Source organism: Buteo buteo, chromosome 21, assembly GCF_964188355.1.
Source record: "Buteo buteo chromosome 21, bButBut1.hap1.1, whole genome shotgun sequence".
In the NCBI taxonomy this organism is placed as follows: Eukaryota; Metazoa; Chordata; class Aves; order Accipitriformes; family Accipitridae; genus Buteo; species Buteo buteo.
In genome coordinates, this window is record NC_134191.1 from 21,658,993 (window position 1) to 21,684,553 (window position 25,561).

Consider the following 25,561-nt stretch of genomic DNA (forward strand, 5'->3'; position numbering starts at 1 on the left):
TACAGTAGCCAAAGGCCATTCCCGTTCCCCAGCTCCGGGTCCTGTTCTCTGACGTGACTGCTGCTGCACCAGCTGAAGGCTTCCTTCTTGCAGAACAAGCCAAGAAATCCTTTTTAAGAGAGACTGCAAACACCTGGTCAGGAACGTGCTCCTCAGAGCTCAGGAGAGCCAGAGCAGTACCTGTTACTCAGGGCTTGAGTCCCGTCAGACGCCCTTTAGAGCAAAAAACCCACACGTGCTCTACGGCAAGGTAACAGGGGGCCTGGGAAATGTCAGTCATCCAAAAGGACTTCCCTCCCGTTGGAGACCAGCAAGTACCTTTCTAGTGCAGGAAGGAGAAGAGATGTGGTTGCAGAGTGACGGCTGATCAGCTCCGCGGAAGTTGGCGCAGAGCTGGAAGGCTGAATCAAAGAATCATAGAATCCTTTGGGTTGGAAAAGAGCTTCAAGATCCTCAAGTCCAACCATCAACCATGCCCATGAAACCATGTCCTGAAGCACCCCCATCTACTCGCTTTTTGAATACCTCCAGGGATGGTGACTCAACCACTTCCCTGGGCAGCCTGTTCCAATGTCCGACAACCCTCTCAGTAAAGAAATGTTTCCTCATATCTGACCGCAATCTCCCTTGCCGCAACTTGAGGCCATTGCCTCTCGTCCTATCTCCAGCCACCTGACAGAAGAGACCAGCACCCACCTCACCACAACCCCCCTTCAGGTAGTTGTAGAGAGCGACAAGGTCTCCCCTCAGCCTCCTCTTCTCTAGACGAAACAGCCCCAGCTCCCTCAGCCGCCCCGGTGAGGTGGGTGCCGAGGGCTCGGGCCCCCGCCTCGGCACTTCGCAGCCACCCCGGTGAGGCGGTGGCCGCCTCAGAGCGGGCGGCAGGTGGCCGAGGGCGTCCCTGCCCGTCGTCGGGGCGCACGCGGGCCAGCGGTGCTGATGTCACAGTGGCCACTGTGACCCGCGGGGGCAAGCCCACAAAAAGGAGCGCTGGGCACAGGCCGCCCGTCAGTGCGACCTGGTGAGGTGAGGAGAGGGCAGGGGAGGGACGGGGCTGGTGCGGGGCTGCCGAGGGAGGAGGGGGGCCCCAGGCCTCGGGGCGCTGGGCCTGTGCTGCAAGCTCACCCGCCTCTGGCTTCTCCCTCGCCCGCGCCCCGCTTCTCCCTCAGAGTCAGCAGAGGAGCATTTGGAGGAGACGCCCGGCGCTGCTGGGACAGGGACTCTCCGAACGCTCACCGTTGACGTGCGCCATGTCCGCAAGGAAGCAGAAGGCCCCCGACTCGATGGAGCAGGGTGAGAGCAAAGTAGCCCTCCCGCGGCGTAGCAGAGGGCTCGTCGGGGCGGTCGGCGTGGGGCCGAGAGCGGTGGCAGGGGGAGGCAGGAGCTCCCCGACCACCCCGGGGCAGGGCCCCTCCTGTCCTCAGCCAGCGGGGCCCAGGCTGGGCAGTGGGCACCTGCTGGGACCCCCGTGCCTGCAATGCCCCCTTCCTCTCCAAGGCCTCCAGCCCTGCCCATCAGCCAGCTCGGCAGGGGCAGAGCAGGCCCTTGGGGGCAATCCCTCAGGGACGCTTCCCCCGGCCCCGCAGAGGTGCTCATTCCCGGTGGCGTTTGCTCTCTCCCCTCCAGCATGCCTGCTGTGTCGCCGGGCAGAGGCTGACCCGGCTCTCTGCGGGGACAAACTGGAGAAGCGAGGGCTCTGTGCCCACGTGTTTTGCCTGGTGAGTTACGCCGGGGCTCCCTCCAGCTTGCCGACAGGCAGTCCCTGCCACGCTCTCCTCAGCAGCAGCTCCTCCTCTTTTCTCTGCTGCAGTTTTTTGCCAGCGGGCTTTTTCGGCGAGGGGCCAGGGAAGCAGGACTCATGGGATTTCTCCCCGAGGATATTGAATGTACAATCGCGTGGGCAGCGCAGAAGGTGAGCACCTGACAGGACCGGGGAGATCTGTGCCGGGAGAGGTTTGCGGGAGCCTGGCCCGGACCCGAGAAAGAAATCCCAGCCCTTCCGGCCGGCTCTGGGGCAGGAGTCTTGCTCCCAGCAGCTCCACAGAGGCTCCAGCACAGGAGCCTCGTCCGACAGGCGCATCTGCGGGGTGTGACCCAGCAGCGGCCACATCCTGCGCCCTGCCCGGAGGCGTGGGGCTGGCCGTGGCGGCCCTGGGGCTGCCGCTGATGGGGGCTGCTCTGCTCTTTCCAGCACTGCTTCGTCTGTGGCGAGAGCGGGGCCGCCATCCTCTGCCAGGAAACAGGCTGCGACCGCAGCTTCCATCTCCCCTGTGCCGTGGAGGGTGGATGCGTCACCCAATTCTTTAGGCTCTACAGGTAAGGGCAGCTGGCCCCCACAGGGGAGGCTGCTTGCTTTCAATCCTCTTCCTGCCAGCATCAGCCAAACAGGGAAGGAACCCGCAGTGACATTTCAGAACAGCCAGTCTCAGGCATAGCCACAGCCAGACAAGGTCTGGGGCTCCTTCACACCTCGTCTCCCCTCCTTGCCGCCACTGGGGAAGGAGCCAGCCCTTCTCTCCTCGCCCATCCCTTTCCTCTTGCCCCCAGGGCCTTCTGCTGGGAGCACCGCCCAGAGCAGGCAGTGGAGGCGGCTCCGGAGGAGAACACCACCTGCCTCATCTGCCTGGACCTTGTGGAGGAGAGAAAGTCCTACGGCACCATGGTGTGCCCAGCGTGCAGACACGCCTGGTTCCACAGGGGCTGCATCCAGGTAGGAGCCGTTCCCTCGCCCCCGGGATTTGCTCGCCCCCGGAGCACGGCAGGCGCTCGGCAGCACCAGGGCCTCACTCGTGCCCCTTACGTTTCTCCTCCTGCAGGCACAGGCTCTGTGCGCCGGCATTTTGTTCCAGTGCCCACTTTGTAGAGATACGGAGCACTTTCTCTCAGACATGATCACCATGGGGATCCGAGTCCCCATCAGGTTGGTGTCCTTCTGGCCGGCTCACAAGACAGGAGGCTGCAAGCGCTGTGCCGCGCCAGGGGCTGCCCCAGCAGTCCTTCCTGGCCCTCCGCTGTCCCGCGAGTCTGGGCTTCAGCTTCACGGAGGAGCTGGAAACAGGGCGGGGGGGGAGGGGCGAGCAGGGACGCCCTGCATCTCCCTTATGCCGGGGCAGCAGGGGCTCATCCATTCTCCTTTCTCCATCAGACTGCCATCATGGGAGAACAGGCATCAATACGCAGAGCTAGGCGAGAGGCACAGCCGCTGCGATGCCAGGGAGTGCCTTTGTCCCGGAGGCAGGGAGCAGGCAGAGCAAGAGGGGTAAGTTGCCAAAGCTGCACCCCGGGGCTCTGTACGGGAACCCTGTCTCGCCAAGGGCTCGAGGCGCAAGGACCGAGACCGAGAGCTCGGCCGGACAATCCCGTGCTGCGGTCACTTTGTCCTCCCAGCCATGAACCCCTTTGCTTCCCCAGGCCCTGGCAACTGCTCCTGTGCTGCTCCTGCGCTGCCGAGGGCACCCACAGACGCTGCTCCGACTTGAGGAGCAGCACGGACAGCTGGGAGTGCGACGCGTGTGCTGGCCTGGGCACCGGTAAGAGGCAAAGCGCCCGGCTGCCCCTGGGCTGGGGCCAGGGGCCAGGCAAGGCCTGGCAGCGGGAGCCCAGGGTGGGCCTGGCAGAGCCTCTCTGCTCTAGGAGGGCTGGGGGCACCGCTCTGGCCTATCCTGCCCCGGGCCTGGGGGCCGTGCCCTTGACCTTCCTGCTTCCCCTTACAGCCTCCAGTGCCAGCTCGGAGCTCGCCGGGCCCAGCACTGCCAGCCAGGCAGGATCGGGGCAATCGCTCAGGTCTCCGGCACCGGAGACCAGCAGCCCCAGCACCGCCAGCCAGCTGCCAGCAGGGTCCTCCTGCGGCTCCCCACCGTCGGAGACCAGCAGCCCCAGCACCGCCAGCCAGGCAGCATCGCGGTCCCAAGGCTCCCCGCCACTTCAGGGCAGCAGCCGCTCCAGCCCCCCTGGGCCCGACCGCGTGCGAAACAGCTCCCGCTTGCAACGCCGGGCCCAACACCCCTACAGCCGGCCCAGAAGACGCCGTGACAGGAGCCGTGCGCCAGCACCAAGTGCTGAGACCAGCACCCCCAGCCAGGCGGCGCCGGGGCCGTCCCACAGCTCCCCGGCACCCGAGACCAGCAGCACCAGCACTGCCAGCCAGCTGCCAGCGGGGTCCTCCTCTGGCTCCCCAGCGCTCGAGAGCAGCGGAAGCTCCAGCCCCCCTGGGCCCGTGCGGATGCGAGACCGCTCCCGCTTGCAACGCCGGGCCCAACATCCCTACAGCCGGCCCGGACGCCGCCACGGGACCAGCCGTGCGCCATCCCTGAGCGCTGGTCCTGATCCCCCTCCACCCGCACAATAAAGTTGGCCGTTAATCTCTGCGCTGGGACATTGCACGCTCATTCGTCGGCTTCCTCCTCCTCCTCCACCTCTCCCTTTCTTGGGGGGCAGCCGTAGGGGCTGGGCCCAGAGCGTTGTCCTCTCCCTGGCGGTTGGCAGCACCTTCCCCAGACCTCCCTCCTCGCGGGCTGGCCTTGGCCGGCTGCCCCGCGCCATGGCCGTGGGCTTCGGCTCTCTGCCCCCGCCGCCGGGAGGGTGGCCCGGCACGGCCCAGTCGGCACCACCGCCCATCTCCGGCAATGTGGGCTGTGCCCCCCGCAGACGGCACGGCCCTCACGGCTCGCCCCCCAAAATCACGCGCCCCGGCCCCAGCGACTTTTGACACGCTTCAACTCTGTCTCCTTCTCGATAAGGCTATAACCCATTTCCCACCCTTGTTGCCCAGGTTGGTGAGAATTGGGGCAAAGTGGCAAAGCTCCTTTCCCTGGAAAGTTGAGGTCGGTGTCACGACTGTCTTTGTGACATGAAGAATTCTGCAGCTTGTGTTTCTACAGTAGCCAAAGGCCATTCCCGTTCCCCAGCTCCGGGTCCTGTTCTCCAACGTGATTGCTGCTGCACCAGCTGAAGGCTTCCTTCTTGCAGAACAAGCCAAGAAATCCTTTTTAAGAGAGACTGCAAACACCTGGTCAGGAACGCGCTCCTCAGAGCTCAGGAGAGCCAGAGCAGTACCTGTTACTCAGGGCTTGAGTCCCGTCAGACGCCCTTTAGAGCAAAAAACCCACACGTGCTCTACGGCAAGGTAACAGGGGGCCTGGGAAATGTCAGTCATCCAAAAGGACTTCCCTCCCGTTGGAGACCAGCAAGTACCTTTCTAGTGCAGGAAGGAGAAGAGATGTGGTTGCAGAGTGACGGCTGATCAGCTCCGCGGAAGTTGGCGCAGAGCTGGAAGGCTGAATCAAAGAATAACGGTGACCAAAGCGCAAAGAGAATCCCCTGGGCTGGCTGTACAGATGTGAACCACCCTCTGCTCTTCAGGCAAACTAGAGGTGGTCTTACGGTGTGTGCATTGAGCGCCTTCCTGACAGGCCTTGATGCAGCATGCGAGTTGCTTCATTACAGTAGGGAGCAGCTGTCCTCTCTGAGGAAGGCAGGGGAAGCTGGGAGACCCGATGGGCTTTCCTGCCAACAAAGAGGAAGGAAAGGAGGTACAGAGGGTCCAAAAGAGAACTCGGTGGCAGCGCTTTGTCCTTCTGCTCTTGCCTGCTGTGACTGGGAAGACGTGAGCTCCGGGCGCCTGTCGTATGGGCTGTTGCATCATACGGCTGACGGGGAGCTGGGGACGTCCAGCTGGCAGGGCCAGACCTTGACGAGGTCTGCACGGCAGAAACATGCAACGAGGGAAAAACTGATGTGATTCCTGGGTTTAATCTGGCAGCCTTGTGTTCTTATACTGTTGGGCTGACCTAATAATATGAAGGTAGCTTTGAACACCTGGAACTTCTTTTTCGTGTCCTATTTTCCAGGCATCCCTTAATCTATGGTCTTCCTCCTAGGGAGGGTGAGTCGGGCCCGGTGTTAGTCAGCAGAATTTGCTGCTGGGGGCTCTCAGTTAGCGAGGTTTAGGAATACCTCTGTGGTGCCGCTTTGGGGAGTTTCTCCCTGCATCCGTCCTCTCTCCAGCGCTGAGGCAGGCATTGGGAAAGCTCGGTGCTTGCCCCTGCATCAGCACCTTCATCTCACTCAGAGGTGGGGATACAGCACTGACCTTCCGGCACCAGGAACTGTCAGGTAGGCGGAATGATCCTCCCGTCCATCCAGCGCTGCAATAAAGAACGCCTGCTTTCTAACACTCCAAAATTGAGCCTTAGAGAATTTCTGAAGGGCCGACTTAACGGTAACAGTCTCAGTTAATCCCAGGCGCCACAGGCCCTGTACCTGCTGCCATCGCCTCCTCTCCATCAGCTGTTTTCCAGTCTCTTCCACCTCACCCCAGCTCAGGTGCTCAGGGCTGACTGGGGGCTGCCGACCCTCGGGGCAGCCGCAGGAACCGCTCCGACCTTGGTTGTGGGGTTGTCCCTGGGGCTGAGCGCTCGGGCCCAGGGCTGGCGACCACGGAAGGGCCCGTGGGCCGTGAGGAATCCAGGTCCCCCCAGCCCCGTCCACGCTGGGAGATACCTGCCCCTGCCCCTGGTCTTATCCCCATCCCTATCCCCATCCCCATCCCTATCCCCCTCCTCGCCCCGGCTGCCCCCACCCCATCTCTCCTCCATTTCTCCTCAGGCCGCTCAGCCTCCCGCCCCCTCTAGCTGTGACTGACAGCCCGCCTCCGGCTCCGCTGATTGGCTCAGCCGTGGCCAATGGCGCAGCTGTTGCCAGGCCGGCAGGGGCAGCCGAGGCCTCTCCTCACAGAGCTGCCCCCCGCCGCTGGCGAAGGTGGACGGATGGATCCCCGGAGGGATGTCCCTGACTTTTTCTGGGAATGCTGTCCCGGAGCCCAGCCAGAACTAGGGCCGTGCCTTCCCCAGCCCGCTCTTCCCCCGCCTTGTTAGGTCTCCTTGTTGCCACCAGCTGGTTCCCAAGGCTGGGCCCGGTCCGCTCTCCTGGAAGCCAGGGCTGTGGCCTTGGCTTTTCGCCCTGCTCCCTCCCCTCGGCATCCTCAGCTCCACCACCTCAGGGTCACTGCAGCCAAGGCTGCTGCCGACTTTCAAATCCCCAACCAGTTCCTCCTTGTTCACCAGCGCCAGGTCCAGCACAGCACCTCTCCTGGGTTCCTCCATCTCCGATTGGGTTCCTCCCTCTCCTCTGGCTTCTTCCATCTCCGACTGGGTTCCTGCCTCTCCTTCTGGGTTCCTCCCTCTCCTTCTGGGTTCCTCCCTCTCCTTCTGGGTTCCTCCATCACCAGCACCAGGTTAAACAGAGCACCTCTCCTTCTGGGTTCCTCCCTCTCCTTCTGGGTTCCTCCCTCTGCTTCTGGGTTCCTCCATCACCAGCACCAGGTTAAACAGAGCACCTCTCCTTCTGGGTTCCTCCATCACCAGCACCACATCCAGCAGAGTACCTTTCCTTCTAGATTCCTGCCTCTCCTTTGGGTTCCTCCCTCTCCTTCTGGGTTCCTCCCTGTCCTTCTGGGTTCCTCCATCACCAGCACCAGGTCCAGCAGAGCACCTTTCCTTCTAGATTCCTGCCTCTCCTTTGGGTTCCTCCCTCTCCTTCTGGGTTCCTCCCTTTCTTTCTGGGTTCCTCCATCACCAGCACCAGGTCCAGCAGAGCACCTCTCCTTCTGGATTCCTGCCTCTCCTTCTGGGTTCCTCCCTCTCTTTCTGGGTTCCTCCATCACCAGCACCAGGTCCAGCAGAGCACCTCTCCTTCTGGATTCCTGCCTCTCCTTCTGGGTTCCTCCCTCTCCTCTGGGTTCCTCCATTAGCAGCACCAGGTCCAGCAGAGCACCTCTCCTTCTGGATTCCTGCCTCTCCTTCTGGGTTCCTCCCTCTCTTTCTGGGTTCCATGGGTTTCCTTTTGGTGAGGTGGAGTAGTAAGGGCTCAGGTACATGTTCAGGTTACCATGTGTAAACTGCTCTTCTGGCAACTGGCTGTGTACGCTATAGGCAGGAATACATATGTGAAAATAACATAGCTTAAACTCACAGAAAGAATAAGCTAAGGCATTGTGAGTTTCTTTGCAAAGGAACTTACTAAGATAGTTCACAGTGAAAGAAAGCTTTTATTCCAACTTCTGCAAGCTAAAAATATGAATAGGCACAATTACTCCGAACTCAGTTAATAATGATTGTTAGGTTGGTGTGACTTGATAGAACCCTGGACCCTAACAACAAGCTTCAGATGGACTTGTACACTTTTTCCCTATGCTGTGGTGATACTAGTTGTGAATTTTGAGGGTGAATTTGTGATATATGAGAAAGCAAACTAAATTCATACCTACCCAGAAGGTGATAGAAAACATGGGAGGGTAGGTTTCTGTCCTTCTTAAATCTGTGTTTTCCAATTTAAGTGTTTCACTCTGAAGTAGAAATTTTTACTGTCAAGTAGGGGAATAATCTGATATTTATTTTTTTTTAAATTGTGATATTATTGCAGAGCCCTACATACTTGAAGCAATAAAACCTGTAAAAGTCACATGGCAAGAAGATCCACGTTTCCAAGACAGCAGTTCTGAGGGTGATGATGAACCAGAGGCATCAGAAAGTGAAAGGGACAAAGAAATGCAAGTTATATTTGTATTTGTTGTCTACTTGGTTGTAGTTGTTTAATGCTATGAAAACATTAATAGCAGCACTCAGGTCATGGGAAACAAACATCTTCATTCCACATCTCTGAACAATGGAAGTCTTCTTAGGAAACTGTTCCTTGCTGCACAGAATGTAATAGCCAAAAATCCCAATACCACACTTGATTTGAAGTTGAATATAAAAGCTGAGTTTCTAGTTCGATGCATGAGAATTTAACTGGGTAGTGGGTTTGGCCAAAAGTCAAATATATATTAAGTTTTCTTAAGAAGTGGTTTTTTCTAGAAGGCTATACTTGGTTACTATGGAGTAGTGTTCTTCAATGCATACTATTTTTCTGAAGCATTACAGCTTTAATTTTCATTAATGGAATTTGACAGTAACTTTTATGATGCTAAAATTCCTTTGTGTTTGTCTAGGTTTTTCTCTTTACCGCAAACAGAAGGTGTTAGATTTTTCTTCTTCTCCAAAGATGATGAACGACTAAGAGGTATAACAGAACTTATTCACCTCTTTTTTGTAACTCTTAATGAAATTCAATGAGGAAGAAAACCCTGCCTAGTTATTAATATTTTGTAGTTAAAACACAGATGAGGGGTTTAAGAAGAAAAAAAAATAATAGCAGTTTTCCATCATTACTTGTGGTATAAACTGTGGTAGCACATCCCACAAGAAAGTCCTGGTAAAATAAATGCTGAACAGCTATCTTGCTTTCCTGTTTTCTTATAATTGCCTAATGATCTGAACATAGCTGGTCTTTTAGGGCTTAGCAAAAAAAAAATATGTAAATATTCTTATCAGCCACATACGCCCCATGGTTCTTGATCCTAAATAACGTGGGGGTTTTTTCTTGTGAATATAACAAATGTCAGTGTTAAAACCAAACAAAACAATAATAAACAAAACAACACCCAAAGGAAAAAAAAAAATCAAAAAAACCTCCCAAGCAATGCACAGGACAGCCTTAAATAATGTTTGTTTTCTGAGATAACGATCATAAAAAGTTACTGTGTTAATACAGTTACTGTACTGTAATCTTCCAGCCTATCTGATTACAGTGCCTGTCAAATTTGAGCTCTGAATCCTTAGCAGGCATGAATTTTCCTGGGAGATGTGCGATAATGGTGCTGAGCTTTTAATGAAACAGATGCTGTTTCACTGCACTTTACATTGCAGCATATTAAGGAAACTGCTGCTGCTTTTTATTTTTCTTAGTACACAAGGCTGTAATACATAACATTTCTGTTTGAGCCAACCATGTTGTGGGGGCAAGAGGGGAATATGAAGAACAAGCCTTCTGACTTGATTGCTGTGATGCTCATAAGATTTACAACCACCACCATATTCAGAATTGTTTAACTGTATTAATTTGTTCTTTGTTTTGTGCAGAGGGCCCTAAGTTATTTTGTAGATCAATAGACCTCGGTGAAGAAAAAGATGGTTGGGAAGACAGACGTAGATTATTGCTTGAGGTGAGTATTTTAACATCTGTTACTTGGTAACTGCAGCTGAAGGCTTAGCATGAGGAGGAAACATGGCTGCTTATTTGCTTAATTTGCATTAAAAATTAATTCAGGACCTTTAGAAGGGCTTGAAACTTTGTAATTACCAGGGAACTAAAATTTTTTTAGTATAGAAGTGTGTATAACATTATGTTGTGATGTCCGGTCAGGTAAATTACCGAATCTCTGTTATCGTACAGGACCAGTTACTTTATTGCATGTAAAAAAAGTGCTTGAGACAAACAGGTGAATTTGGAAACTTTTCACAATATTATGTTAAAATTTAAATATTTTCAGGAATGCCGGAAGAAGCATAAGGATGCAAGAAGGAAAGTGAAAACAAAACAATAAATCTTTCTTATCTTACTGGTCAGAAACGTTTCATGTTTCTTCTTTGAAGAAGTTGCAGAAAAATGTTTACTTTCAAAATTCTACTCTTTCAAAGATCTAACAGGAAATAATATTCGAAAAGACTCTAAAACCTGGTTTCTAAATAGGTACATGTTTATTGCGTCACTTCAGTGTTTGTACCAAGATTTGGTTTTATGTCTATATGGGTTAAATATGACTTGCTGCTTTGCCAGATTTTTGAGAATTTGATCATGTAACAAAGACAATATGGGGTTATTTTGCTGTGTTCTTAGGCCCCAGTGCTAAAGGGGGTTGAGAAAGAGCAGGTGGCTCTGTGTCTGTAAGACTATATAACCTGTATTCTGCCAAACATAACAGAGATCCTGTTTGAGATTCCTTTACAAATATTTGGAATGCATTATTTCCAGAGTAAAAGTTTACCAGAAGTTTATGAAAATACATATATAACAAGGAAGACTTATGAAATGGGTATATTTGTATTTCTTCACAGAGCTGATTTTTCTACTTTTTAATTGAGTGTGTACATTAATAAATAATAAGGACAAATGTTGCCAGTGGTGTATGCTTGTTGTTGAATGAATGATGTTTTTTACATATAAAGTCTTATTCTTAGGTCTGTTTGGCCTATATGCTACTGAGGGTCTGCTGGAGCAGAGAGGCTCTGCCAGGCCCACCCTGGGCTCCCGCTGCCAGGCCTTGCCTGGCCCCTGGCCCCAGCCCAGGGGCAGCCGGGCGCTTTGCCTCTTACCGGTGCCCAGGCCAGCACACGCGTCGCACTCCCAGCTGTCCGTGCTGCTCCTCAAGTCGGAGCAGCGTCTGTGGGTGCCCTCGGCAGCGCAGGAGCAGCACAGGAGCAGTTGCCAGGGCCTGGGGAAGCAAACGGGTTCATGGCTGGGAGGACAAAGTGACCGCAGCACGGGATTGTCCGGCCGAGCTCTCGGTCTCGGTCCTTGCGCCTCGAGCCCTTGGCGAGACAGGGTTCCCGTACAGAGCCCCGGGGTGCAGCCTGGGACAGCGGGGTGTGCGTAGCAGAGAGTGTGTTACAGGCCAGAAGAGGACCTGGAGGAGCAAAGGGCAGTCGTGATGATGTGGAATAGTTCAAGTTGTGACTTTTGGGCAGCAGCAGCAGGAAGATGGGCAGTGCAGTGCTGGGGTATGGATCCAAATTGAGGATGTGTGGTGGGTTGACCCTGGCTGAACACCAGGTGCACCCCAAAGCCGTTCTATCACTCCCCCTCCTCAGCTGGACAGGGGAGAGAAAATATAACAAAAACTTTTCTGACGTAAACATAAAGCCCCATTGCCTAGTAGTTAGTTCCTAAACCCTAAACCATGTCTAGCTGTTGTTTCCCTATTATATTTTAACAGATGGGGGCTGTACGCACGACTTTAGCAGCAGGATTTTATTCAACCACCCTGTCTCCATTGCCTCTCTTATATTTCTACAAGCTTACCATTAGCCTGTGGATTCCAAGGCTGAAATTTCTTTCATTCATTTAATACTCAAAAATCTCCTGTACTATTTCTACAATAAAATGGGGTCCTTCTAAAATACCAAACTTAGGGGTAATTTCTTTTTATAAGGCCTTAATTATTTCCCTAGCCTTGTTGGTACGACATGGAAAGGCCTCTGGCCAACCAGAAAAGGTATTTATCATCACCAGTATTTGTATGAATTTCACCTTGGTAGTTCCATAAAACCTATTGGCCAGTATTCCCCAGGAGTTATTCCTTGTATCACAACTTCTCCTATAACCCTCTTGGTAATCTTTGGATTATTAGCACAACAAAGAACACATCTTTTAATTATTATATCTGTTAGATTTTGCATTTTTGGTTCTGCAGCCTATCTTTTGGCAGTCAATACCAATGCATTTGCTCTTGAATGTGTTTGTTGATGTAATCTTTTAAGTAAAATTTTCAACATCTTTTCAAAATTTAAGAATTGTTTCAAAGGTGCCACCCATCATCCCTGATCATTTTTAGAACAATCAAATTGTTCTGCCAATTGATCTTCTCTCTCAGTATATTGTGGAAGTGATAATTCTAAATGAGGTGTTGGAATTAAGGCTCCTTCAAACTTTGACTCTTTTAGAGCTACTTCTTTTGCCACCTGATCTGCTTTTTTATTTCCCCTTATAATTTCACTGTTCCCCCTTTGATGGGCTTTACAGTGTATTATTGCAACTTGCAGAACTGCCTGTAAAAGTTTCATTATTTCTTCTCCATATTTAATTGGGGTTCGTGTGAGCTTAGAAGTCCTCTTTCTTTCCAAATCGCTCCATGTGCATGCACCACTCTGAAAGCATACTTAGAATCATTATAAATATTGACTGTTGGCCAAGTTCCAAGGCTTATGTTAATGCTACCAGTTCTGCCTTTTGGGCAGAAGTATTCTTAGGCAGAGATTTAGCTTCTACAGTTTGAGTAGACATTACCACATCTTTTCGCCTTCCTTTCAATACAAAACTGCTCTCATCAGTGAATAGCTCCCAACTCCACATCAGGCAAGGGTTCATCCCGCAGGTCAGGTCTACTGGAATACACCTGTGCCAATAGTAGTCAAACAGTCATGATGCAATTCGCTGGATTCAGAAATTGGGAGTAAAGTAGCAGAATTTAGAGCAGAAGTCATTGAAATTGCTACATTATCTTGTTCAAGCAATGCAGCTTGATGTTTAGCTAACCTGCTTGGTGATATCCAATGACATCCTTTGTTTTCAAGAAGAGGCAACACGGCATGTGGTACAAACACAGTGATTGGTTGGCCTAATGTTAATTTTTGAGATTCTTCAATCAACATTACGGTAGCTGCTACTGCCCTCAGGCAGGCTGGCCATCCTTTACTGACTTTATCTAATTGCTTGGAAAAGTATCTGTCGTGGTTTAACCCCAGCCAGCAACTAAGCACCACGCAGCCGCTCACTCACTCCCCCCCCACCCAGTGGGATGGGGGAGAAAATCAGGAAAAGAAGTAAAACTCCTGGGTTGAGATAAGGACAGTTTAATAGAACAGAAAAGAAGAAACTGATAATGATAATGATAACACTAATAAAATGACAACAGTAGTAATAAAAGGATCGAAATGTACAAATGATGCGCAGGGCAATTGCTCACCACCCGCTGACCGACACCCAGCCAGTCCCTGAGCGGCGAATCCCTGCCCCCCCTTCCCAGTTCCTAAACTAGATGGGACGTCACATGGTATGGAATACACCGTTGGCCAGTTTAGGTCAGGTGCCCTGGCTGGGCATGAGAAGCTGAAAAATCCTTGACTATAGTCTAAATACTACTGAGCAACAACTGAAAACATCAGTGTTATCAACATTCTTCACATACTGAACTCAAAACATAGCACTGTACCAGCTACTAGGAAGACAGTTAACTCTATCCCAGCTGAAACCAGGACAGTATCCTACTGGTCTTTTCCAGCTTCCCAGTTTTTGTATCAAAACTCCTAGTGCCACACACTGTCTTTCATGTACATACAAATAAAAGGGCTTTCTTAAGTTTGGAAGTCCTAAGGCAGCGGCTTCCATAAGCTTTCTCTTAATTTTATCAAAACTTTTTCTACATTCTGGTGTCCATTCAAGGATCTCCTCCTTTATAGCAGCATAAAATGGTTTGGCAATTAGTCCAAAATTGGGGATCCATAAACGACACCATCCAGCCATTCCCAGAAATCCTCTTAATTGTTTTTTTGATGTAGGAAGAGCGATCCTACAAATTGCTTTTTTCCTTTCATTGCTTAATTCTCTTTGTCCTTTCATAATTTCAAACTCCATGTATTGGAGCTTTTCTTTTCCAATCTGTGCCTTTTTCTTAGAAACTCTATAACCCACCAGGCCCAGGAGTTTAAGCAAACTAATGGTGGCTTCCAAGTGGGCCTTGTAATTATCAGAACCAATTAGTAAACCATCAACATATCACAGCAAAGTCACAGCATCATTATCACTTTGCCATAGTTCCAGCTCTTTAGGCAGTATGTTACTGAACAAGGTGGGGCTATTCTTGAATCCTTGGGGAAGAACAGTCCAACGTAGTTGTGTCTTTCTCCCTGTAGTTGGATTTTCCTACTCCAAGGCAAAGATGGTCTGGCTGTGCTTATCCACAGGAATACAAAAAAAAGCATCTTTCAGGTCCGATGCTGTAAAATAAGCGTTACTGTCAGTGACTGAAGCAAGGGGAGTGTATGGATTTGGAACCACAGGGTGAACATCTACTGTCCTCACGTTAATTTCTCATAAATCCTGTACCAGTCTATACTCTGAAGAATGAGGGTTTTTTACAGGTAAAATTGGGGTATTCTATTCTGGTTGGCATTCTCTTAACAGTCTATATTCTAAAAAGGAGCTTATCATAGGTTCTAAACCCTTTCGGGCTTCTGGCTTAATAGAATAATTGTCTTTTTCTTACCAGCTGGGCTCCCGGTTTAAGTTCAGTCCTTACCAGAATCAAATTCTTCGCTCGTCCAGGTATCTTCGATGCCCATACCAAAGGTGTAATTGCATTTAGTACTTCTTCTGGAATATACGTTTCTTCATCGGGATTTTCTTCAGTTATTAAACATATCTGGGCTTTCCAAGCTGTTTCTGGAGGAACATGCAACTGAGCGGAGTCTTCAGAAAAGGTTAGTTGTGCATTCAACTTACAAAGTGTGTCCTGTCCAAGCAGTGGTAACGGGCATTCTGGCATATAGAGAAATTCATGAGTTAATTTAGTATCACCAATTGAACACTCCATAGGTTTTAAAAATGGTCTTAAGGTTTTTTGCCCTGTCACACCAACAACATTTATTTTAGTTTTACTTAAGGGACCCTCACAACTAGTTACTACAGAACGTGAGGCTCCACTATCAACTAAAAAATGTGTTGTCTCATTCCCCAGCTTAACTGGAACTAGAGGATCGGCTGGGGAGATTTTAGTAGATTCCTCTGGTCCCCTTCAGTCTAACCCGATTTTTGTCATTACTTTAATAGCCTCCTCTTTCCTTTTTCCCTTATCATTAGGGAGATTAGGGCATTCCTTTTTCCAGTGTCCCTCCTATCCACAGTATGTGCATTGATTTGCTCCTAAAGGGACGTTGTAATTTCCTCTATCATAACTTCCCTGTCCTCTTCTCCCTTGAAATCCACCTCTTCCACGTCCCCTTCCTTGCCCTCTGCTTCTCCCATCATTTAGGGCAGCTACAAGGGATGCCTGAATTTTGGCAAGTCCTCATTTTTCCTTCTCAGCCTCCTCATCTCGATTATTCTATACTTTATATGTAATGGATAATAACTATGAAATTGTCATTCCATTTGCCCCTTCTGCTTTTTGCAATTTTTTTCTAATATCTGTTGCAGCTTGACTGATAAACGACATATTAAACAACTTTAAATTGCTGGGACCTTCTGGCTCTAAATCAGTCCCTTTTTGTGCCACTCCGCACAATCTCTCATAGAAAGCAGAAGGGGTATCTTTATCCCTTTGTCTTATTTCATATAATTTGGATAATATGCATGCCTTCAGGATTGCTTTACTGTGATCCAACCACCTATTTCCAATTTAATAAATCAGGGGTGGTAAATGGTACATGTACGTATACTGGTGTTGCTTCTGGTCCCACTGCTTGTCTAGGTGGAGCCTCTACTATAGGTTTCTGTTGTCTTGTTCTTCCTGAGACTGGACTCGTATTATCACTTTCTTCATCCCTTGAACTATTCACTTCTAAGTTCTTGTAGGGGGGGATATTAGTAATTGTACATCCTCTTTATTTTCTCCTCTCTCAGATTTCCCACACCCACATCCAGTACAACATGATTTGGTTCCTTTTTCCTTTTTTTGTTAGCTTTCAACGCATATATAGCAATTTGTCACTAACCCTAACCCCCTACTTCTTCCCTAATCTTGGCAGTTCCAAGTGGTTCTTCGAGGTTTATTGACCCAACCACAATCTATTACCTTTTCTGACATAAACATAAAGCCTCATTGTCTAGCAGTTAGTTCCTAAACCCTAAATCATGTCTAGTCGTTGTTTCCCTATTTTAAATTTTAAGAGATGGGGGCTGTACACAGGACTTTAGCAGCTCTCTGGTTATTTCAAACATATTATACATATTACTTGATAATATTTTTATTGAGGGTAGCAACCGCCATGTCCCGGGTGGGGAGTTAGGGGTCGGGCACGTGCTCCCCAGCCCCTTCTCTCTTGCCCTGCAGTCCACCGTGACGCACAAGCGGGAGCTACTTTGTTAGTTCCCCTGGGCCTGGGGTGGGTTTTGGCATGTATTATCGGAGCGTAAATCTGAAGGAGGTCAGTTTAGCTCTAGAATTACCGAGGCCTGGGAAACGAGCTTTGCGTTGCTCCTTTACCTGCAAGGAGGCTGTAGCTGTGTTTCCACGTGGCTCCCTTGATAGGAGCCTGTACCGAATCTGGGCACAGCACTGCCCTGTGCTTGCTGTGGGGTTGATAAACACTGCAACGAGCAGCATCAGTTTTAGAGGCGTTGGTTACCAGACGTAGCCTCCAACAATTGGATTCCAGTTCCACAAGGTGAAAAACGTCAGCAATGGCTTATGTCAGAGCATCCCCAAGTAACTGGAGGCACTCTTGCTTATGACTGTTGTTGCTGTGCTGAAAACCCACGGGTTGAAGTACTGCCTCAAGATAGCACAGATGGCAATATGAGATATAGATCTATAGGTATGTGCATATAAGAAATCCCTTCCCAGTGCAGCTTCCGATTGGGGCAGCTTTGGCACTTGAGTTTTGTTAAATGTTAGACTTGTTCTTTTTGAGACTCATGGTGATTTGAGCAGTAACTTGGGTGCCAAGGTAGTAACCGATGATCCGAAGTGAACTGGTACCTTACCACTTGCATGTGCTTCATTTGACGTTGAGCTTGATGCTTCTAGACTAGAAAATAGAGGGGAGGAAGGAAACGTAGTAGCGTAGGCGTATACACGCACACATGCCTGTAGGTATGTCCAGGTGTGCGTAATGCAGGTCATATTCATGAGCGGTTCATACATCCAAGGTTGTTAACGGGATAGGAAGCATGTGACGTGCTGCAAACTTTGTAAATGTTAACTACGGCATTTCCATTGCTCTGTTTTGATGCTGCGCTTATCTGATTAAGGACTAAAATAATGCCCTGCTTAGGGTGACAGTCCCTCAGAGTGTTTGAGGATGAGGGGTATTACCTGGGGGCGAACAGCAGTGGCTCTTGTGGGACAGCTGTGCCAAATGAAGGCAGATGAAGTTCTGGCGTTCATCAAATCACGCCAGCACAGGTCACGATCCTCGTCTCCTGTCAACCCTCAGCATGTCCAGGTAAAGCGAACAGGGTAGCTGTTGAAACAACCACCTTTAATTAACAATCTTGATAACTGCTGACTAGGGAACCGGGTGCTGTTGGATACCAATGGCAAAAACTATTTCACCACCTAATAAAAAAAATAATAATGTAAGGGGCAAAACATTAGGATTCACATCCTAAAAGAGTTGTCAGATTTGGGAAAATTGTGCTTTTAATGTTCCTTAACTGGTGGTTGTGTCTGTGTTCCTGATGAATTTTGTAGCAGTCATCTTGAAATATTTCTTAGCTACAGGTTTTACTGGAGTTTTGTAGATAATTACTTGTGGATTTTACAATGCTTCTTGGTGTACGTTGAGGTGAAAGGTGTGTGTGGCCAGGGGAAGAGTAAAGGTTTGAATTTTATGGATATTTATACACACAGAAATAGACATTAGTGTATATTAAAATGTATTTAAATAATGATGTAATGATTACAGGAACCATATGTTTATGTAATACATACACTTTTTGTGTATGTGTAGTGGGTTTATGCTTTAGTACTATACAAAGGAAGTATTGTGGTAGTCAGTTCTTACGCTGCGTTCCTCAAATCTGCTGGTTCTTTCCTGTTTAACTTGAATTGTACTGGTCTGTTCATCAATTATTTATTTGGTGTGTGCCTTTCCCCTGAGAAAAAGGACTTGGTCCCGATCGTACTTGTTCACTGTAGCTATCTCCATGGCAGGTTAAATTTCTCACCATCTATTCTGTGTTTTAGTTTCCTTCTCACGCAAACCATGGTGACAAACAGTACCCAAAAGGCTCTGGTGCTTCCAGACAGTGGCTTGATGGCTTGCGTAACCTACCTCTAGCCCCATCCCACGGAACGTAGGAATGGTGTTACAAGTAAATAAGGTAGCGTCCTGCTTTAGGAAGAAAGTGTGTTGGACTTGAAAGCCTTGGGTAGGACAGGAGGAGCATGTCTTCTTGGGTCAGTGATGAGCCTTGGCATGTACTATGTGATCTAGAGTTGATGTCTGTCGCCACTTTAGCTCTAGAATTACTCTGAGACCCAGGAAGCTCTGGTTTCCTTAGGCTGTGACCTAAGGGAGTCGAGATAAAGACAGTTTAACAAGTGCCGGGAATAAAAAAGGAAACCAACTGATGTGACAGCAACCACCGACCACCTCTCACCAGCAGGCAGATGCCCAGCCATCTTGGTGCAGTGGCTGCCTTGGAAAGACTCCCCCAGTCGCGGTTTTCTTGCTGAGCATGACGCTACGTGGTACGGACCGTGGTACCCCTTCGGTCAGCTGGGGGCAGCTGTCTCTGCTGTGTCCCCTCCCAGCCAGCTCGCTGGGGCAGCAGAGTGAGAAACAGAGAAGACCTTGGTTCTGCATAAGCACTGCTCAGCAGTAGCTAAACATCGGTGTGCTGTCAGCGTTGAAAACAGCACCGTGCAGGGTGCGATGACAAAACAATTACCTGTATCCCAGCCAGGCCCAGTACAGAAACCCTTCTGTGCCCGCTCACGATTCTTATTCCTGTGAGAAACCCATGAAAAATAGGGCATTTGACTTATCGGGGAGAAATGTGAACACACTCCCGATCTCTGGCTGGCATCTCACTTTACTTGCATGATCTAGAAGGTACACACAAGTCTACGCGGTTTCTTCTGCACCTTGGGAAAGGGCTCTCTTGCCTCGATTTCCAGGGAGAAACTCCCCAAAGCGGCACCACAGAGGTATTCCTAAACCTCGCTAACTGAGAGCCCCCAGCAGCAAATTCTGCTGACTAACACCGGGCCCGACTCACCCTCCCTAGGAGGAAGACCGTAGATTAAGGGATGCCTGGAAAATAGGACACGAAAAAGAAGTTCCAGGTGTTCAAAGCTACCTTCATATTATTAGGTCAGCCCAACAGTATAAGAACACAAGGCTGCCAGATTAAACCCAGGAATCACATCAGTTTTTCCCTCGTTGCATGTTTCTGCCGTGCAGACCTCGTCAAGGTCTGGCCCTGCCAGCTGGACGTCCCCAGCTCCCCATCAGCCGTATGATGCAACAGCCCATACGACAGGCGCCCGGAGCTCTATGACGTCACTGGGCGTCTCCGTGACGAGCCGAGGCCTCTCCCCAAGGCCACCTGGCAGCCGAGACCACAACCTCTCCTGTGTGATCGCTGCCTGCCCTCGCTCTCGCCGTGCTCTGCGACCGAGAGGTGCAGCGGCCGACAAGCTCATCCGCACCCAGTCCGATGGCCAAGATGGAGAAAGGTGAAGCGTTGCTGCTCCTCCCGGGGAGGTTTCACGCCGGGTCTCCACCAGGGAAGCCCCTCGGCAACTCTCCCGCTCTTGCCGCAGGCTCGGTAGCCGCCTCCGACGTGGACGGAGCCTGGGTGGGCACCTGGAGACCTCATCGCCCACGCGGCCTCATCATGGCCCAGTTCACCAGCCCGGGACCCAAGTACTCGATCCCCGGGACAACAGGTAAAACCACCGTCGCAAGCGGGGTGCACCACATCCGCTGCCTCCAGGGGACAAGCAGCCACGGCTCCGTTCCCCGTTGCTCCAAGCCTCCATGCTCTCAGCTGCAGCAAGGACACAGGCGGGCCAGAGGAAGGCTCAGGCTGCTCTGGGGAAAGCCCGGGAAAAGAGCTGCCGGACTCTGCTGAGCACAGAGGTGGCCATAGCAGCACAGGAGGAAGCTTCTTCTCTGTCTTTGCTCCGAACTTGCTGCTCCCACCTCATCCTTTCCTTCTTCTCTTCTTTTTCTTCTCCTCCTTCTCTTCTCCTCTTCTCCGCCTCCTTCTTCATCTTCTCCTATTCTACTTCATCTTCTCTTCCTATTCTTCTCCCCCGTTTTCATCTTCTCTTCTTCTCCTTCAACACCACCTTCTCCTTCACCACCTTCTTCTCCTTCACTTTCTTCTTCTCCTCCATAATAGCAGTAAGGTTTCAATTTCTTTCCCACTGGGGCTGCGGGAAAGCAAAATGTGACAGAGGCGATCTTTACATTTGCTTTTAGTTAGCATAGCAACGGTTTGGGGATTTAATACTTCATAACAATTGCATTTTGGTGGTATTCTGATTACTTGCACAGTGCCTACACTGTTCTTGCCGGAAGTCATTGTACCATTGTATTGGCCTGCCGGTATCATTCTTGGAGGACAAAAACCACACAGGAAGGGAAATTCTTGTGGCCAGCAACTCCAGCTACTCCACTTAGAAAGTAGCTTTAAATATGGAGTTGCAGGCAGGCGTCCTTTCACAGGCTTTTCTTCCTAGGTTACCTGGTTCACAATCCCACCAAAACCAAAGCCCCAGCGTACACTTTCCAAAGGGCCAAACCTCCCGGCGCAGACAGTTGCTCTCCGGGCCCTCGGTACTACGTCCAGCCCTCCATCACCAGGAACGGGAAGTACGTGGCTCCGGCACAGCACATGGGCGGACTTCCCAAGATAACGACCGAGGTCACCCCTGGACCAAGTGAGTACCGTTTCGCCAGCACTTCTTCCAGGCGACACAAGCAGCACGCCTGCCTTTTTGCCCTGTGCTACCGGGGCACAAAACCATCAGCTCGCGTCCCGAAGGAGCTTCAGAGGTTTCCAGGCAGAAGGCAAACGTGGCTGAGCACCTCCTCCTGACCTTTCCTCTTTGGCTTGAGGAAGAGAGCCCGGCTTCCCTGCTTTTCTCTGCTTCTCCCTAGGTGACTACTCCACCGACAAGGCCAACCAACACCTCTACAAATGCGCGCCGGCGCCGTCCATGGCCTTCCGGCACAAGGCCGTCAAAACCGATGAAACTCCAGGTAAGGGAACTCGGGGAAATACACACGCTTGCAGCCCGCCTGTCCTCCAGGGAAAACCTGCCGGGCAGCTTTTTTGACAGGCCTAGCGAAAAGCCTACACAGCAGGGCGCAAGGGTCTCTTGACGAGCTTGCTTGATGTCCCGGAGCACCAGCTTCTCCCATCCCACAAAAGAACCGGCAACTCGGGCTTGGAGCTGCCGACACACGCCACGTGCGACAAAAGACGGAGGCGTTGGGAGAGGGGCGAGACATCCTTCAAGCTCCTCGCAGCAGGCTTGGCAGGCTGCTTCTCTCCCACCCAGGCGCTGCTCCTCTCCCTGCCGGACTCACACACGCTCTCTTCCCGTTCCCCTTCCAGGTCCTGGCACCTACACCCTGCCCAGGCTGGTGGGACCCAACACAGCCTACACCCACGCCAGCCCCTGCTACTCCATGAAAGGGAAGAGGAAGCACAACGGCTTTGCTGAAGACCTCGCCAAGGTGAGCTACGCTTCTCTGCTGTCTCGCAGCTGCTCTCCTCAGGGCCGGAGGGCTCCGACGCCGGCTGCAGCCTCTCTTCACGCCCACTTCCCTGCACCAGCAGCAAACCCCAAGAAGCCGTGGGTCCCGTGGCTCTCCTGCTGCCAACAGCAACGCCGACACCCGCAGTCCCTCGCTTTCCAACACTAACAGTTTTGGTGGGGCAAAACTCATCGGCACTAATGGGAATCTCCCTCTCCTCTGCGAAATCTGCCTCTCTGCAGGGGAACAGGAGGGGCCCTTGTTCCAATCGCTCCGTGCCTCTCACGCCACTTCTCTGGCCAGCCAGCTCAACTAGCGCAGCCCGCGTGGGCACCCGGCAAGAATCAACTTTTGTTGTTCTTGTTTGCTGCCTTTTGTACCCAACAACCTCCCTGCCTCTCTTACAGACGCCAGGTCCTGCTGCATTCCCCAAGGTGGAAGTGGACACCTACAAAAAAAGGGCTCCCATGTACACGATGGGAAGCAAAAGTGGAATTGGAGGTGACAAAACAGTGAAGCCAGGACCGGCAGACTACTGCCCGGGAAAGGTAAGGCAGCCTGCCCAAATCTCCTCCCCTGCTTTGCAACAACCAGCCCTTAAGCATCTCCCCCTTCCAACGGGGCTTCTCAGAACTCCAGACCACCTTACTGGAGTGACAAACCGCAGGACAGCAGGCCTGCTCCCTTGCCTTGGCCCAAAGCCGAGCAGAGTGAGGCCAAAGAACACATCTTTGCCTCTGCACTAGCTCAGGCGCTCAATGCTGACACGTGCTCGCACATTACAAGCTCTTCAGGAGGACACACTGCTGCAGAAGGCACAAGCAGAGCCAAGGGCAGACCCTTCTCATGCAGGGGGGATCACCTGGGAGGGCAGGGGCATCTAGCAAAGTCTGGCTGGAGCTAGAAGGGCTCTGGACTTGGAGCAAGTGCCAGTGCCAGCTCAGCTCCAGCCATGAGCTTGCCCTGCCAGACGGAGTGGGCACGTCGCTCCATTTTGTGTCAAACCGAAGCTCTTTGCTTTGAGCAGCCTTCTGAAAACACTCGAGGGATGGATTTTACCTGCCCCTAGCCCCTTTTTTTTTCTCTTGCCTTTATATGCCTCTCCAAAAAGGGAGAAATGCCAATCAGTAACAGCAGCAGACCATTAGAGATGTCCTGATCACACAGGAGGTTTCCAGCAAGTGTGCCACTGGCACAGGGGGAGTTAGCTGAAAGTGCCCGGGCACGCACACAGCAATGCACGGCAAACGGCAAATGCACGGCCATCAACTTGTTATGCCAGACGGCCTTCGCCGAAGACAAAAGTCTTCTTGCGAACAAGGCACCACGGTCACCTTTTTTTCTTCTCGCTTTTCCCCTTCCAGGTGACGCTGATCAAGCCCCAGGCCCCTGCTCCCACTTTTGGACTCCGCCATTCCCTCTACACAACTCCTCTACTGTCTCTGCAGTAAAACAACATACCCCCAAAGGTCTGGTCTGTTCACCTTCAGCTGTGGCGAGGGGGGGTGCGCGAGGGCGAGGAAGGTGAAGGTGCTGGTCAACTACCACCGGCACACGAGCGGAGAGGTTCGTAGCCGGGGTGCGGATCATCAGGGAGAGCAGCAAGAGAGGAACCTGCAGCCCAAGGCGACGGCTGCATCCCGGGAGCACGGCTGTTTGACGCAGCCCATGCCAAGGCATCCTGCCTGCCGGGGGGGGTTCAAAAGCACGCGCAATACTCGCTCGCTCCATCAGACTGCACGGCAGCCTTGCAATGAAGGCAATCTGGGAAGCGGGAGCCAGGTGGGAAGCTGGAGCTGTGGGATCTGGTGGTGTGAGCCCAGCCCTGAGTGGTACAGCAGGGAGTGACAGTCGGTCGTTCCACCAGTCGCCGCCGCGCAGTATAGGACCCGCAGCAGGCGGCTTTGGGGCCTGGATGGCGTCACCCGTCGTCCTGAGACATAGGCAAAGCCTCTGCTTATGTCCTAATGAAAGAGGAGCCCAAGCACCCCTCGGGAGTCTGTAGATACCGAGAGGAGTGAGAGTGACGGCAACGAACGGGCCTGAAGCATGTCCTCCCGTCTTAGAGGTGCTTCTTTGCCGAGAGAGGCAGGGCACGAGGCGGCGATGGTTGTGTGTAGAAGTGTGCCAGGGAGCTCTGCCTCTGCGTAGGAGAGTGGCCCGGTCCTCCGGTGCCAGGAGGAGCATCCATCCCAGGGGTGCAGAAGTCTGGAGGAGGCTCGGACTGCAGGGGTTTACAGGAGAGCCTCCTGCCAGCAGGGAATTTGGGAGATGCTTTGGCAGGGCTTCCGAAGGGCTGATACAAAGACGACAATTCCTGGTGCCGGAAGGTCAGTGCTGTATCCCCACCTCTGAGTGAGATGAAGGTGCTGATGCAGGGGCAAGCACCGAGCTTTCCCAGTGCCTGCCTCAGCGCTGGAGAGAGGACGGTCAAATCCTGCCTTGCCGTAGGGCCCCCCCAGGTCTCCCCGTCCCATCCCTGTCCCCATGCCCCCCCCACCCCCCCACCTTGCAGCAGGGACACCCGCCAGGCCACGTCCTGCCCGTAGGAGCTCTGCACCAGCCCCCAGCCTTACTCAAACTGGCAGCGCCGCAACCCCCCCGCCACTGCTCTGCAAACTGCCGCTCCAGCGCCTGCGTGGCAGTGGACGGGGGGGGTCAACAGGGGTCACAGGGGGTCGTGGGTGTTGAGATTGAGGGGGGATGGGGGTCACTGGGAGCACTGGGGGAGTACCGGAGGGGCACTGGGGGCACTGGGAGGGCACTGGGTGGCACCATATGGCAGCAGGGCGAGTACCGTGGGGTGATGATGGTGACAGTGACATGGTGACGGTGGCACGGTGACAGTGCCGCCATCCATCAGCAGGATGGGTACTGTGAGGTGGTGATGGTGACACACTGACACTGATGGTGTCCCCATTCCCAGAGGGCCCAGTACCACATGGTGGGGTCGGTGATATTGCGATGGTGACATGGTGACGGTGACACAGCGATGGTGCCAGAGGTGGTGACACAGTGCTGGTGATGGTGACAAGGAGACATGGTGACTGTGACACAGTGATGGTGACAAGGGGACTGCTGCGTTAAAGCGTAACAAAGTTTGGCAGAAAATAAACCCCCGTGCATTCCAGCTTGTCCTCAGATATCAGAGGGGCTGGGGGCGGCCAGGCTTAGATTCTGAGTGATGCCCAATTCAGCACTCTAACTCCGGTCACGTTCGATATATTGAACTATCACGATTACAGATGCACTAATAGTGCACTGTCCTTTCAATTTAGTCACGTTCAACGAGTTATCACGGCTAGATTTTAATGAATAGTACAGTTTATTAAAGCAAGAGGAGTACAGGTTCTTTTGGATTGCCGGTGATACGTACACTGTCTGCAAAGCACGTGCAAATAATAATGCAGTCGACTACAAGCACACTAAATTATGGAAAAACTCTACAGAGATTTCTGAGTTTCCCGGGGAAGCACTCGGTATAACTGAGGGTCCGAATCTCACCCAGTAGGCATCTCATTGGGGGG

General features: G+C 51.8%; 2 protein-coding genes and 1 non-coding gene across 8 annotated transcripts; all 3 read left to right on the top strand.

Annotated features, from left to right (window-relative positions):
• The first annotated feature begins 315 nt into the window (after positions 1 to 315).
• On the top strand, positions 316 to 4,348 carry LOC142042927 (E3 ubiquitin-protein ligase PHF7-like). Its single transcript, XM_075053503.1, is given in 9 exon segments — positions 316 to 1,293; positions 1,627 to 1,718; positions 1,811 to 1,912; positions 2,192 to 2,316; positions 2,548 to 2,787; positions 2,789 to 2,920; positions 3,146 to 3,259; positions 3,412 to 3,530; positions 3,714 to 4,348. Coding segments are annotated over 9 exon segments (1,602 nt in total). The 5' UTR covers positions 316 to 1,250.
• Positions 4,349 to 8,086: 3,738 nt separating this feature from the next.
• On the top strand, positions 8,087 to 23,656 carry LOC142042756 (ciliary microtubule associated protein 1A-like). 6 transcript variants are annotated; one of them, XM_075052994.1, is made up of 11 exons: positions 8,103 to 8,548; positions 8,990 to 9,060; positions 9,960 to 10,042; positions 14,864 to 15,074; positions 19,725 to 19,999; positions 20,087 to 20,212; positions 21,011 to 21,211; positions 21,432 to 21,533; positions 21,892 to 22,013; positions 22,442 to 22,582; positions 23,399 to 23,656. In XM_075052994.1, the coding sequence occupies exons 5-11, from the start codon at positions 19,981 to 19,983 to the stop codon at positions 23,483 to 23,485; spliced, it is 798 nt and encodes a 265-aa protein (XP_074909095.1). In that variant the 5' UTR covers positions 8,103 to 8,548; positions 8,990 to 9,060; positions 9,960 to 10,042; positions 14,864 to 15,074; positions 19,725 to 19,980; the 3' UTR covers positions 23,486 to 23,656. The 6 variants fall into 6 exon arrangements, 5 of the variants coding, with proteins under 5 accessions (XP_074909092.1, XP_074909094.1, XP_074909095.1 ...); XM_075052993.1 differs by having other exon boundaries at positions 8,100 to 8,548; positions 19,725 to 20,212; XM_075052991.1 differs by lacking the exon at positions 23,399 to 23,656 and having other exon boundaries at positions 8,087 to 8,548; positions 19,725 to 20,212; positions 22,442 to 22,780.
• On the top strand, positions 18,715 to 18,799 carry LOC142042990 (small nucleolar RNA SNORD45). The gene has a single exon (XR_012653907.1). It is a non-coding gene; the product is annotated as a small nucleolar RNA SNORD45 (small nucleolar RNA).
• Positions 23,657 to 25,561: the final 1,905 nt, after the last annotated feature.

What these genes read in the sequence shown, in the direction of transcription:
- LOC142042756 (XM_075052991.1), top strand. Translation starts at nt 19,981, where the DNA reads ATGGCCAAGATGGAGAAAGGTGAAGCGTTGCTGCTCCTCCCGGGGAGG. An exon ending in CGAGGTCACCCCTGGACCAA is followed by an intron (nt 21,212 to 21,431) that starts GTGAGTACCGTT and finishes GCTTCTCCCTAG; the next exon opens with GTGACTACTCCACCGACAAG. An exon ending in CAAAACCGATGAAACTCCAG is followed by an intron (nt 21,534 to 21,891) that starts GTAAGGGAACTC and finishes TTCCCCTTCCAG; the next exon opens with GTCCTGGCACCTACACCCTG.